Genomic DNA, 14,267 nt, shown 5'->3' with positions numbered 1-14,267 from the left:
TCGCAAGAGACGCCCCCCCACACTCCCACCATCACTCTGGCAGGCTAGCTCTGTGCTTACCAGCAACCTCTGGGCGACACGGATTTCCACGGTTTCTGCCAAACATCCTGCTGGTACAGGTGGAATTTCCACTGACGGGCTTTAAATGTGTTAAAATAGCACAGGCCTCATTGCTGCAGCAGAGGTTAAGTTTCCAACAGGCAGAAAGCTTCTGAAAGGAGGATGTAGGTGTAGGGGTAGGCATGGGCAAAAATTTTCCGACATCATGAGGGCTTGCTGCACGCTCTAGTTTTGCTAATCTGATTCCCTGGGCAGGATTTTCTGCCTGGCGGGCCTGCGGGCCCAACCTAATCTCTGGTGGGCGGGGAGCCGATCCCCGTCGGAGAAGTGGGCCCCGCCGCCATTTTAAGTGGGCGGGCAAATTAAGGCCCGCCCAACGTGACGTCCAGTGGGAAGCGCTATGCACTTCCTGTGCAGGCGGGGCGCATTCCCCAAAAAATATAAAAATAAAAAAATCCTTAACATGTCCCCCTCATGTGACAATGTCAAAAATTTATTAAAGTTTTTTAAACCCTACATGAAACCTCATCCCACCGGTGGATGGGATTTGATGTTTTTTCAGAAGCCCGCCGGGGCTCCTGGCCTGCCCACCAACCCTAAGATTGGACGTGCAGGTCCTTTAATTGTTTTAATTATCCTGTCATTTGGCCTCCATTGGCCATTGACGGGTTGGCGGGCCCGCAGCTGATTTTGCTGTGCCCTCCCCTTCCTAAAGATTTAAATGGGGCGGGATGGCTTCGGGGGTTCCCCCCGATGTCATCCCATGTCATTTTGCTGTCAGCAAGCGGGCCCCGCCCCCTGCTCACTGACGGCAAAATTCAGCCCCCTCTGTGGGTCAAAATTGGAGTTGCTGTTTCAACCACTTGGCCTTCATTGCTCCCAATCTGAACATAGTCAAGCCAAGGAACATAGGTATATAAAGGCCAGTCCTCTACAAGCTCATGCACTCAAAATGTAAAATGGCTTCTGAAAATATATTCAATTTTTGCCTCGGGTGCTCTTCACTCATGCATCCAGAATGGCAGGATCCAGGTTGACGCTACATTTCCCTCCTTCACATATACTTAACATAAACAAAAAGAACAACTTGCTTTTATATAGCACCTTTCATGATGTCAGGATGTTTCAAAGCACTTTACAACCAATGAAGTACTTTTGGTCCCTGTTGTAATGTGGGCAACTAGTTTGTGCACAGCAAGTTCCCACAAACAAATATGATAATGACTAGATAAACTGTTTTAGTTACGTTAATTAAGGGATAAATAAAGGCCAGGACATCAGGGATAATTCCTCTGCTCTTCTTCGAAATAGTGTTATGGGATCTTTACATCTACCTGTGAGGGCAGGTAAGGCCTTGATTTAACACTGCAGCCAAAACATGGCACCTCTGGCAGTGCAGGGCTCCCTCAGTCCTGTACTAGAATGTCAGCCTAAAATTTTGTTTTTAAATCTTTGGATTGGGAATTGAACCCACAGTTTCTGAATCAGAAGGAAGAATGCTACCAACTGACCCACAACATAGAACCATAGAATGGTTACAGCATAGAAGAAGGACATTCAGCCCATTATGTCTGTGCCAGCTCTTTGCAAGAACTCAGCTGGTCCCACTACCCTTTCCCCTGAAAATTTTTTCTCTTCAAATAATTATCCTATTCCCTTTCGAAAGCCACATTTGAATCTACCTCCACCCTACTCTTGCGCATTGCATTCCAGATCCTAAACACTTGCTTTTTGTCATGTTACCATTAGTTCTTTTGCTATTGACATTAAATCGCTGATATGACACTTCTGTCCATGGAGACTGGCCAGATGGAGCATGATGGTCTTTTCCTGTCCGTATATTTTATGCTTATGTGTTCGCAGCCTGTTGCTTTCTAGGGGCTTGATACTTTCAGCATGTTGTATGTGCGATAGGCAAATCCAAGTCGTTCATATTTCCCGTTCTGAGTGTGAGTGGGCGCTCCCAGCTAACAGAGCATTTGGCTCTGTCAAAAACTGTATCACCCAAACCTTGTTTTCTCAGTATAAACATTCTCAAGTTTTGCAGCCTGTTCTTCTAGCTCAGTTCTCTAACAACTTTATCAGTTTATTTCCCTTTAGTTGATCCTATGGGAATTATGGAATATTACCACAGTAGCACAATGACAAAAGCTGCACACAATACTCAGGAAGGTGTTCGAGCAGTGTTCATAACTTTGCTGCCCATATCATCCTGGTAATGTTTTCATTATTTTGATTTACGCTTTGGGCTTAAAGTGCTTCCTATATCATGTAACTGCCCTGTACATGCAACTAATGATCTGTCTAGCTCTTCGCACTTCTCAGCTTTGCATTCTTTGTGCCATTTGATATGCCAAAGTGCTTTACAGCTGATAAAGTACTTTTGAAATGTCATACCAGGCCATACGAAAAAGTATGGTGCTCATAAGAAGTAAGCAGAGCTCTCTTACGGAAAAGGTCAGCCTTCTGAATGGCAGAAAAGAGAACAGATAGGAGCTCTTGGTGAAGTGACGCGTGAGCTGGCTAAAAGAGATTGAAACCTAAAAGTTGTCTGAATAGCTTAGACATGTTAAAGAGCTGGATGTTTTTACCAGAGCTGACCAGACCGTAAACTGGTGTGTTGTTGATTAGTTGGTTGAAAAGAAACTCTGGAAAGCTAAGCCGTCAGGACTGTTTGTGATCTGAGGGAAAAAGGGTTTGTAGCGCTACACCTTGTGGGTGACAAACATGTCCAGGGAAGTTGGAAGCTGGTGAAAGTGAATCAGGTGCCAAATCCAGTGAGTGGGAAAAGTGAGAGACCTTACTTACAGGAGGCAGAGTTTAAAGGTCTTTGAGACTCCACGTGGTGCCACATATGTCCCAGGAGTGATGCTGAGAAACTTGTGAGAGTTATCTTTGTTGTATCAGCTAAAATTCATTGTTCCTATTGAAATACCTTTTGTCTGTTAATGCATGCTTAATTGTTTGTTGATTTTGTGTTTGTCTGTTACAGTAGTAGTTTTAGGAAGTGAAATCTAGTCCACCTGTTCCTTCCATTGAGTTAGTTTGGGTATTTGTTTCTTTTAAGATTATTGGTCTCTATGGGGATTATAATAATTACAGTAAAGCACAATTGACATCTCTTGAATTCTCATTCTAACATAAGGTTCCGCATCATTGTGTGTGAGCTGGAATTTAAAAAGAGCTGTCCCAGGGAATACATAAATATTGGCACAGTGAATTCTACACAAGTTCATTAAATCTGAACTATCATTGAGGTGCATATCGCAGTCTACAAAATTTGAGGCACAGCTAAAATACTTCAGGCTCTCACTATAGCCAACACTCATGAGTTTGTTAGCCCTTTAGTGGCTGTGTTGAAAAGTTTAATGTGTGCGATTCACAGAGACAGAAGGCAGCAAATCACACATACTAAAAATATTTATAAAAAAAACCAATATTTCAACAATGAAATTCTGAGTGTTGGCAATTATCCCTAGCACACATATTCCAAAGATTCAAGAACACACTTTAGCAGTAACACAAGAATGTAGCATTAGTGAACCATGTAGGATCAAAAGTATTTTACAAGTCTTTAAATATGTAATATACTGATCAGGTGTTTTCTATCTTGTACATTCAGTAGTTTACAGTATGTTTATTCTCCCCGGAGTTTGGAGATCTCAGGCCTCACCTTGTTCCGAGCTGTAGTGACTCCAGCTTTATTGAATTTTAGCAGCTCTTTTATTACAGCGACACTTCCCTTTGATGCAGCGATGTGTGCACAGGTGGACCCTTCCACGTTTGCTGAAGTCACCAGTTCTGGCTTCTGTTTGAGGAAGAGCTTCACAACTTCAGAATGATCATTCTCCGCAGACAGGTGAAGTGGCGTTTGTCCATGCTGCCAACGGCAAGAAACAGCAAGGGAGGATGATGAGAGATCATTGTCATGGCTGATGTGATCAGGGTCCCTTCTATCTGCAGGCTGGAAGAGTCTCTTGGAAAAATGTGTTTTGGGATAATGTCAACTTAAATTAGCAATCGCACTCCAAGAGGACATGGGATGGCTACAGGAGAAATGGAAAAATGTCCCTCAGTATTTACCCAGAGAGTATCTGGAATTTAGAACTTGCTACCACATGGAGTAGTTGAGGAATTTAGCAGAGAGGCAGTTAAGGGGAAGCTAGGTACATATCTGATAGAGAAAAACATGGAAGATTATATTGATAGGATTAGATGAAATCATGTGAGCGATAACCCATGTGGAGCCTAAACATCGGCATAGGTCATTTGGGCCGATGACCTGCTTAGGTTGTAAATTCTTTTGAAAAAAGAACTGATGCTGCTCTGAGTTGGGGCTGAGGTGCACTTTTAGTGCAGAACAGGAGCTTTACCCTACACCTATGACATCCCCGACACCGATGCAGACATGGGGAGTGCCTCATACTGAGGTGTTACATTATCCAGCATGGTCACTGGTGACCTTGAATGAACAATTAAAATTATGGAGAAATCATTATGTTGCCCCCATTGAATTAGGAGAGCCTGTTCCAGCTTTGAGATTTCAGTCTGTGCCAGCAATGAGGTCCTTAAAATTCATATGAATGGTTTATTTATCTGGCGAAATTCCATAAGATTCCCTGGATTGATTTATAAAAATTCTGTTAGGTGAGATCCCCCTTTAATTGAGTGGTTTAGTTCACCAGCCAGATTTATACTGAAATGCAAGCAGGTCCCACCTTCAATCCCCCATCTATTAGGTAGCAACAATATTGGCCTCACGTGACAGCACCTTCAAAGAAGAGAGAAGCGGATGAAAATCACTGTGCCTGGAATATTTATTTGTATTCTGAGTCCTATCAGCAGGTCCGCTCCTGTGTTCTATGGCATAGGAAAGAGTCTCAGCTGGACATTCTGAACACAGTACCTTGCAGTACTACCATAAACATATAGCAGAACTAAGGAGACATGAACCAAGGGTTAGTTTATGGCAAAGAACTGTTATATAAATCCCTAGTCACTGTTTGAAACAATGCATCCACCAGTAGTCAGTTCCAATTAGGTTTCATTTTAACTTAAAAATGTAAATTAGGCCATAACTTCTGATGGAGTGCCAGTTGAGTCGAATTGCCACACCGCTTGAAAGTCCTTACCTGGAAATCCAGGAGATTCTGTCTCGCCTGACCTTCCGACTCAGGCTGGGTGAGATCTGTGTAGTGCAGGTTGCTCCTGGGGCCTATTGTCGAGGGCAGCTCAGTTGCAGGTAAGTAAGCCACGCCCCCTTTTTTTACAGCAATAATCGCCGTAAACCAGGTAACTTTAAAGGTTCAGCCAGGTTTAAAGGTCTTTGGCAAGCCAGGGTGAAGGTAAGTGTTTTAAGTTACGGCCTAATTTATTTGAAAATTTCGATTGATCTGCGTCTGTGGCTGTTTGAGGGAACGAGTTCCAAATTTCCACTAGCCTGTTGTGTCAAAAATGCTCTAACTTGACTAGCTCTATTTTTTTAACATAATGCTCCATTGTTCTGCACCCAGCACCTTCGATCGGGAGAAATAAGAGGATGATAAAAATTTAATCACAATGCAAGTTTCTCTCCATCTATATTGTTAAATCCCATTATCATTTTAAAGATCTTGATTTGGCCCTCTGCTCAGCTTGCTGAATTCAAAAGAACACAAACCAAGTTTATTCAACCTTTCCACATCATTTAGCCTTTTAAACTCTGGTATCATTTTGGTAAATCTGCGCTGTATCCCCTCCAAGGCTAATAGAGTTTTCCTGAGGTGCGGCGCCCAAAACTAAATGCAGCCTTTAACAATATTTTCTTACTTTGGAATTCCACTAGGGATAAAGTTCAACATTCCATTAGCCTTCCTGAATTCCATTTTTTTTTAACCTGTGCACTAGCTTTTAATGATTTGTCTAGACGGACACCTAAATCCCTTTGGCCCTCCACAGCTCCTGCCCTCCAATCAGTAAGTACATATTCTGATTTGTTTTTCTCAGATCCAAAGTTAACAACCCCATACTTCCCTCCATTCAATTCTAACTTATCTCCACTTTACAAAAGAGCATAACTTCACTTCACTAGTTTGACCTTAAATGACTCCAAATCATGTGACGTTTTAGACACAGTCCCTCTTATTTCACCCGATTGAAGGTGCTGGGTGCAGAACAAGGGAGCATAATATTAAAAAATAGAGCTAGTCAAGTTAGAGCATTTTTCACACAAAAAGGTAGAGGAAATCTGGAACTCTTTCCCTCAAACGGCTGCTGACGCTGATCAATCAAAATTTTCAAGATGAACATTGGTTCTATAATAAACTTGGTGTACTGACAGGTTTCTTCTAAAGTTAGAAACAGTAAACTTTATTCAAAGAGCTCCTGATGAAGCTACATGCTTGAACAAGGTCCACAACTAGAAAACTCTGCCTCTAAGATTACAGCTGACTCATGCTAACAGCACTATGGATGTACCTACACCACATGGACTGCAGAGGTTCAAGAAGGTAGCTCACCACCACCTTCTCAAGGCAACTAGGGATGGGTAATAAATGCTAGCCCAGCCAGCAAAGCCCACATCCCATGAATGAATAAAAAAAGAAAAAAATCTGTACAGCCACATGATCCCCAAAAGAGTATGAAAGGTTTTACTTACAATCACTACATTCCCCCTTTAATTTTGTTTTACATTTCTTATATACAAGAATATCTTAATCCATAACATATACAAATATACAAGTTCATGCGATTATAGATTAAGTCTCTGAGATGGTTTTCTAATTCGGTTAGAGTGACGTAGCTTTATGACTTATGATTCTTTTACTAGATTGACTTGATCAGGAACTGCAGCATCAGGGACATCCTTGGACAATGGCAGTTCAGAATTATTTACTTCAACAGATACATTGGGTATGTCTATCCTATGTCAATCTGGCATCTCAGGGATCAAAGATTCAACTTCAATCTCAGGTGGAGTAACTGGTCGTTGGAGTGTCTCTCTACTTCTTAGATGATCCACATGTTTTCGAACAATCCAGTTTTCCACTTACACTTGGTATGACAAAGATCAGAGACAATTATACCAGGAACCCATCTAGCTCCATTTCCAAAATTTCACAGGAAAACTGTCTCTCCCACAGTAAATATTCATTCTTTACTGTGAATATCATGATTCACTTTCTGACTACACTGGTTCTTCTGTACCTTCCCTTCTAAGTTAGGAAACACCAGGCTCAACCTCGTACGCAGGCAACATTTCATTAGTAATTCAGATGGTGTTGAACCCATAGATGCATTGAGGAGTCGTGCAATAATTGAGAAGAAATCATGAAATTCGTGTTTCTAACGTTCCTTCGGATAACTTCTTCATTCCTGTCTTGAAGGTTTGCACTGCTCTTTCGGCTAACCTATTGGATGAGGGATGATATGAGTCTGTTTTGATATGTTCAATCCCATTTAAGTTCATGAATCTCTGGAGTTCCATGCTAATGAAGGCAGCATCGTTATTTGAAACAATGACTTCCGTAGGCCATGTATACTAAAACATTGGCGCAGCTTTTCAATAGTTGCACATGATGTTGGAGATTTAACTTCATATACATCCATCCACTTAGAATGCGCATCAATGATCACTAAAAAAATGGTGCCTAAAAATGGACCTACATAACCTATATGCAGTCTAACTGGGGTCATCCAGGCCACTTCCACGGGTGCAGTGGAGCTGAAACGGGCAACTTCTGCTGTTGCTGACACGGGAGACAGTGTTTAACCATTTTTTCTATATCACTGCCTACACCTGGCCACAAGATATAATTTTGTATGAGCATCTTCATTTTTGAAATGCCTGGATGAGCACTGTGAAGCTCTGTCAAGAGTGGTTCTCTTCCTTGTGAAGGGATAATGACTCTTGCTACCCATGACAGGATTCCACCTTGACAACTTAATTCAGTCTTATGAGCAGAGAATGATTTTAATTCTTCAGAGACTTGTGCATTTGACCATCCTTGCAATAACTGTTCTCGGGCTCTTGATGAAATTGGATCCTGGTTTATCCAACTCTTTATCTGCATTTACAGACTGGTGAGGAGTCCAGGAAATTCAACACAAGTACAACTTCTTGTGCCACTGGAGCATATTTAATGCTATCTGGCAAAGGAAGATGACTGAGGGCATCTGCATTACCTATAGGGACAGCTGGATGGTGCATAAAATGTACTCAAATGCTGACAAAATCAAAGCCCATCTTTGAATTCTGGCAGAGGCTATTGGTGGATTGCTTTATCTTCACTAAATAAATCAATAAGTGGTTTGTGATCTGACACTATGGTGAAATGTCGACCATGCAAATATTGATGGAATTTCTTTACTCCAAATATTATGGATAAGTATACTTTTCAAGATGTAAGTAACCCTTCATGGCTGCAGAAAGGGTTCTGGAGACATAGCCTTTTAGCCTTTCGGAACCATCTTCCATCTTGTGTGACAACACCACTCCCACACCGTATGGAGATGGATCACATGTTAATATCAATTCTTTTGATGGGTCATAATGTATTAACAGACATGATGAGTGTAATGGCTTCTTGACTTTTATGAAGGCTTCTTCTTGTTGCACCTTCCATAACCATCAATGGTTCTTCTTCAATAATAAATGTAAAAGGGCTAACACTGTAGACAAATTTGGCAAGAAGCGACTGTAATAATTTACCATGTACAAAAAAGATTTGAGTTCAGTGCTACTGGGAGGATAGGGTGTCTCCTTGATTGCCTCCACTGGATGCAATGCTTGATGACCCAAATAAATGACTTCAGTCGCTTGGAAAGTACACTTCTCTTTTTTAAATCATACACCAGCCTCCTCAAATCTCCTTCAAACCTCATCTAGGTTGGCCAAATGTTCAGCTTCCACTGATCCTGTGATCAGGACATCATCCAAGTACACTATAACTCGGGGAAGTCTTTGTAGTAGGCTTTGCATGGTTCTTTGGGAAATCGCAAGTGCAGATAATACACAAAAGTGTATACTGGTACAAGTCCCTGTGCATGACATACCCTCTAGACATGCTGTCCAGATCTAGCTGTTGGTATGCATGGCTCATGTCCAGTTTCGTGTAGGACTTTCTTCCAGCAAGCTTAGCGTACAGATCTTCAATCCTCAGGATTGGATATTTGTCTAATTTAGCAGCCTTGTTCACAGTTAATTTATAGTCTCCGCAAATGCGAATAGTTTAATCTGGTTTCATCACAGGGACTACGTGTGCTGCCCATTCTGAAAATTGGACTGACTGGATTATTCCTAACTTCTCCAAGTGATGCAATTCGGCAAACATCTTCTCCTTAAGGGCATAAGAATGGGGGTGTTGCCTCCAAATATATGTATATTTTTGCTTGCAGGCCTTTTATCTTTCCCAATTCATCACAGAATGCACTGTCATGCTTTTTTAACAGCTCAGGAATTCCTCCTGTTCTAATTTAAACAATTTCTGACCAGTTGAGCTCAATTTCTTTTAACCAATCACAGCCCAGAAGGTTAGGTCCTTCACCTGTTACAACAATTACTGGCAGCTGGGTTGTCTGTTGCCTGTAGGATACAGGTACAGAGGTGATGACTTTCACCTGTATTGCCTCTCCAGTGTACGTCTTCAGTTGAGCTGTGGTTTGCTCCAAACTCAATGGCTGGGTACCTTTGCTTAGGTACTTAAGGTCCTCCCACCACTGTGGTCGATGCTCCTGTGTCAACCACCATGACTAAAGGCTTCCCATTTACTTGAAGGATAATGGTCATTGGTTCAGTTTACACTGCCTTGGCATTGTATAGGGAATAGATATCAGTATCAGCAGCTTCTGGTTCAGTTATTTTGTGCACTCCAATCATCTTGGCCTGCTGTCTGAATGGCTGTCTTGATCTTACCCTGTACTGCTTTATAACATGCCCTTTTTTGTGACAGTAGTGATATGCTGCCTCTTTAAACCTGCAGGTTTCCAGTACATGGTTACCCCCATATTGGTAACAAATTAATTTCTGAATTGCTAGTGAGATGCTTCCAGTATTTCTTTTTGTTTTTTGAGCAGTACAAATTGTTTCCCTCTTCGCGGGTGTCTCCCTGATTTTCACGCCACGCCCAATCATAGGTTCCCGCCCCAACTGCAGAACGGCACCATGTTGCAGACTCTGCAAAGTCTGCGAGTCCCTCTTAGCACTCTCTATTGCTAGCGCTATTTCCATGATGCGCTTCAAGTCAATATTAACTTTTGCAAGTAAATGGCGCTGAATGGCATTATCGTGTACACCACAAACCAAACGATCTCGCAACATGTAATTAAGAGTATCCCCAAAGTCGCAGTTCTCAGTCAACTGTTTTAACTTCATGATATACGTTGCAATTGACACACTTGGGGCCCTTACTCTAGAGCTGAACTTGAATCTTTGCATAATCATCGATGGCTTAGGCTGAAAATGTGTCTTCACGAGGTCTACTAGCTCGTTAAAAGATTTGGAATTGGGCACATTCAGGGCCGTCAGACTACAGATGAGTTTATGCCAGCTAATCGAAATTGGCCGCAACATTAAAAATCTATGCCACAAGGACAATCAAAGGACATTTGACCTTATATTCTTACAACATTTTTCCATTGGACTCTAACTTCCCTTATTTCTGATAACTGTGTGTGACATTGCGTTTTTATTATTTTTCCCCTCAGGTTTAGTGGTTAATAAACTTGGGGCAGAATTTTGCCATCAGCAAGCAGGGGGCGGAACCCCTGATGTCACCCCACCCCACTTAAATTTTCAGGAAGGTGGGGGCGCAGCAAAATCAGCTGCGGGCCCGCCGACCTGTCAATGGCCACTTGAGGCCATTGAAAGGATCATTTAACCAATTAAAGGACCTGCCCATCTAACCTTAAGGTTGGTGGGCAGGCCAGGAACCCTGGTGGCAACTAGAAAAAACATGAAACCTCATCCATGGGCAGGATGAGGTTTCATGTAGGGTTTTAAAAATTGCAATAAAGTTGTTCTGTAAATTATGAACATGTCCAGCTCATGTGATATTGTCACATGAAGGGACATGTAAGGGATTTTTCTTTTCTATTTTTAATAGTTTTAAAAGTCGAAGTGATATCCCTGAGGCCGCACTTAGCCTCAGGGAGATGTGCGATCTTTCGTGCACCTGCGTGAAAGAGCGCACTCCCGATTTTAGGGATTTCCCCCCCGCCCGCACTGGGAGCGCATAGCGCTTCCTGGCGGACATCACGCCACGTGATTGGCCCGCCCACGTAAAATGGCGGCGGGGCCCGATCGCTGGCGTCGATTGGCTCCACGCCCGCCCGTGATTGGATCAGGCCCGCCCGCCCGACAGGCAGAAAATTCTGCCCTTGGTCTTTTTTGACTCAAGAGAACCTTGTCTGATTAGATCCTAATTGCCCACAGTTTAAATAGTTAAGTACATTCTGATTTGGAAAAGGTATATCCTCATGAAAAAGAAACTTAAACCTTTGTTGTGACCAGCCGAGGGGAGGGGAGCCAGTTCAACCCTTCTCACTTGGTTGTAACACCTTGAATATGGCCCCAGCTTAGCTTTGTTTTGCCATGTCCCTCATTTCACAAGGCTTCCTTTTGGGTAAGGGTGGCTTTAAAGGCTTTCCAGTTTTATTCTGTGCGTTGGTATTGTCCCCACCTATTAAAACTGTCCCATCTGAAGAAGGGTCCTATGGACTCGAAACGTCAACTCTGTTTCTCTCTCCACAGATGCTGTTGGACCTGCTGAGTTTTTCCAGCATTTTCTGTTTTTGTTTCAGAACTATCCCATCAACCTGGTTCAAGCCATATCTCACTTTTGTAAGTCTAGCCCTCGTGAAATCCAATGCTGGCATTAAATTTTTAGCAACTTTAATTTGGTTGATCATTTTGAATCCAACAATGTTTTCTCCATGATTTTCACAAGTTCCTGTCTTTTGCCTACAGTTTATGTTGCTCATATATCTTCATTCATCACACAGAGCACGGGCAGGGTAAGTCAGGGACGAATATCTCAGATAGGCGAACATATTAGGGCTTGGGGGACAGCAGATTTTTGGAGGGAACTAGTAGAAGAAACAATTTTATAGTAGCCACCATACATCTTTCCCAGTTTTCCCACCCTGGCTTGTGAAACTCCACAGGCTGTATCTCTTTGCAGCCTCTTTGGGCAGCCTCGGGGGTGTTTCCCGCACCCCCAGTTGAAAAGTCAGTCGACAGCCCACCAACAAAAAAGCATGTCTGTCCCGCTATTGGCTGGGCGTCAGTTGGCTCAGGGTGAGACTCCTACCCCAATGTTGGGAGGAGGTCCCACTTGAGAGAGGTGTTGGCCAATCCAATTGGCTGGAAGCTGTGTAGTACCAGCAGTGTCAAGTTCAAGTGGTGACCCCTGCTGGACTACAGGAGTGAGCGGAGGCTGGATTTCAGGTAAGTCCGGGGTATCACTGGGGCCAGGCTGGCAGGCCACAATGAGTGGGGTGAGGAGGAAGGGGGGTTGGGTTTAAGAGGTGGGGGGGAGTGTTAAAGGGGGGTTATGACCTTTGGGGGCGGGGGGTTTCCTCTGATTGGGACAGGGGACCACCAAAGGAGATACCCACCCCTGGGCCAGCACCAAACCGCACAGTAAAAGCTACTGGGCTACCTGCTTGGCGTGGGCCTCCCCCGTCACAGGTAAACTAGAACTGGGGGCAGGATGAAGCCCTTCAGTGTGCATTAATTTCCCTGTTTATGGCCTCAATTGTCCTACTGGTAGGAAGGCTGCCAGATGCCATCTCCACACTGGTGTAATTGTGGTGGGGACAGGGGTGGGCAGGTTGGTGGTGGGCATGCCACCCGCTGGATTTTAGGTGCCTTCAAATCGGCCTATGGAGCAGTGTATAATCCAGCCCAAAGAGGCTGCAAAGAGATATAGACAGGTTAAGTGAGGGGTGACAAGATGGCAGGTGGAGTACAATGTGGGGAAGTGTGAAGTTATTCACATTGTTTGTAAGAATAGGAAAAGTATGAAATTTCTAAACGCCGATGTTCAGAGAGACTTGGGTGTACACAGAAGGTTAGCCTGTTGGTACAGAAAGAAGTTGGGGTTTGAAGTGCAAGAATAAGGAAGTTTTGCAATAATTGTTCAGCACTTTGGAGAGACCACGCCTGGCACACTATGCGCAGCATTGGACTCCACATTTAAGGAATGATATGCTTGCAATTGAGGTGGTAGAGAAAACATTTATTAGGTTGGCTCCTGGAATGTGAGAGCCAACGTAATATATGAGAGGCCGAGTAAATTGCGTAAATTACTCTCTGGAGTTTAGAAGAATGGTAGGTGATCTAATTGAAAGGTACAAGATTCTGAAGGGGCTTGACAGGTTAGACGCTGTTTCCCCTGGCTGGGGAGTCTAGAACATGGGTGCATAGCTCAGGATAAGGAGCCAATCATTTAGGACTGAAGTTAGGAGACATTTCTTCACTTAGGGGGTTGTGAATTCTTTTCTACCTCAAAGGCCTGTGGACAGTCTATTGTTGAGTATACTTAAGGCTGAGATTATTGGTCTCTATGAGTTGTGGGGAGCTGGCGGAAAGTGGAGTTGAGCCAAAGAACAGCCTTGATCGCACTGACTGGTGGAGCAGGCTCGAGGAGCCATGCGGCCTACTCCTGCTCCTATTTCTTATCTTCTGATGTTATGGTGTTAACTTACTATATCAGTGGCATTCACATCTGCCTTCATCTTGAGCAAACTGTTGCAAACATCGAGTTGCCCGTTCCCTGCTGCCAGGTGTAGAGGAGTTCGCTTCGCCTAAACACATTAAAAAACATTTACATTAATTGTAAAATTGTAACTTAAAACAGCTAAGAATGTCAAAGCAGGTGACCAGCCTCACTTCCATGAAATCTAAAGTTTTCAATCTTATTGTAATTTTGACCTTTCCCATCAAGATGGGATGGGTATGAGGCCTGTTCCACCGATTCTGTCCCTGAGTTGGGCAGGAGTGACCAGATCCTTGATTTTGTTGCCTCCATTTGGGGAAGCATCTTTTCTCACTAACTGTACAAGATACATTATGAATATGCCATGTAGGAGTAAACAGAGCATAGGAGGAGTAGATTTCCCCCTGGTGCCCAGGCCAGTACTGATCCCTATGCCAACATCACCAAAATAGCTATCAGGCCATTAGTTCATTGCTGTTGGTAGGATCTCACTGTACACAAATCCTCTGC

General features: G+C 43.2%; 1 protein-coding gene across 1 annotated transcript in view; it reads right to left on the bottom strand.

The window, feature by feature from the left end:
* Window positions 1-14,267, bottom strand: part of trpn1 (transient receptor potential cation channel, subfamily N, member 1) — a 326,508-nt gene that overhangs the window by 86,888 nt on the left and 225,353 nt on the right. Inside the window, exons 19-20 of the mRNA XM_041189307.1 lie at window positions 13,747-13,845; window positions 3,734-3,940 (exon numbers count right to left, since the gene is read on the bottom strand). Of these exons, the coding sequence (XP_041045241.1) occupies window positions 3,734-3,940; window positions 13,747-13,845 (306 nt within the window). The remainder of the gene's footprint in view (window positions 1-3,733; window positions 3,941-13,746; window positions 13,846-14,267) is intronic.

The sequence above is a fragment of the Carcharodon carcharias genome, chromosome 6, assembly GCF_017639515.1.
Source record: "Carcharodon carcharias isolate sCarCar2 chromosome 6, sCarCar2.pri, whole genome shotgun sequence".
In the NCBI taxonomy this organism is placed as follows: Eukaryota; Metazoa; Chordata; class Chondrichthyes; order Lamniformes; family Lamnidae; genus Carcharodon; species Carcharodon carcharias.
This window is presented reverse-complemented; position numbering and strand designations above follow the sequence as displayed.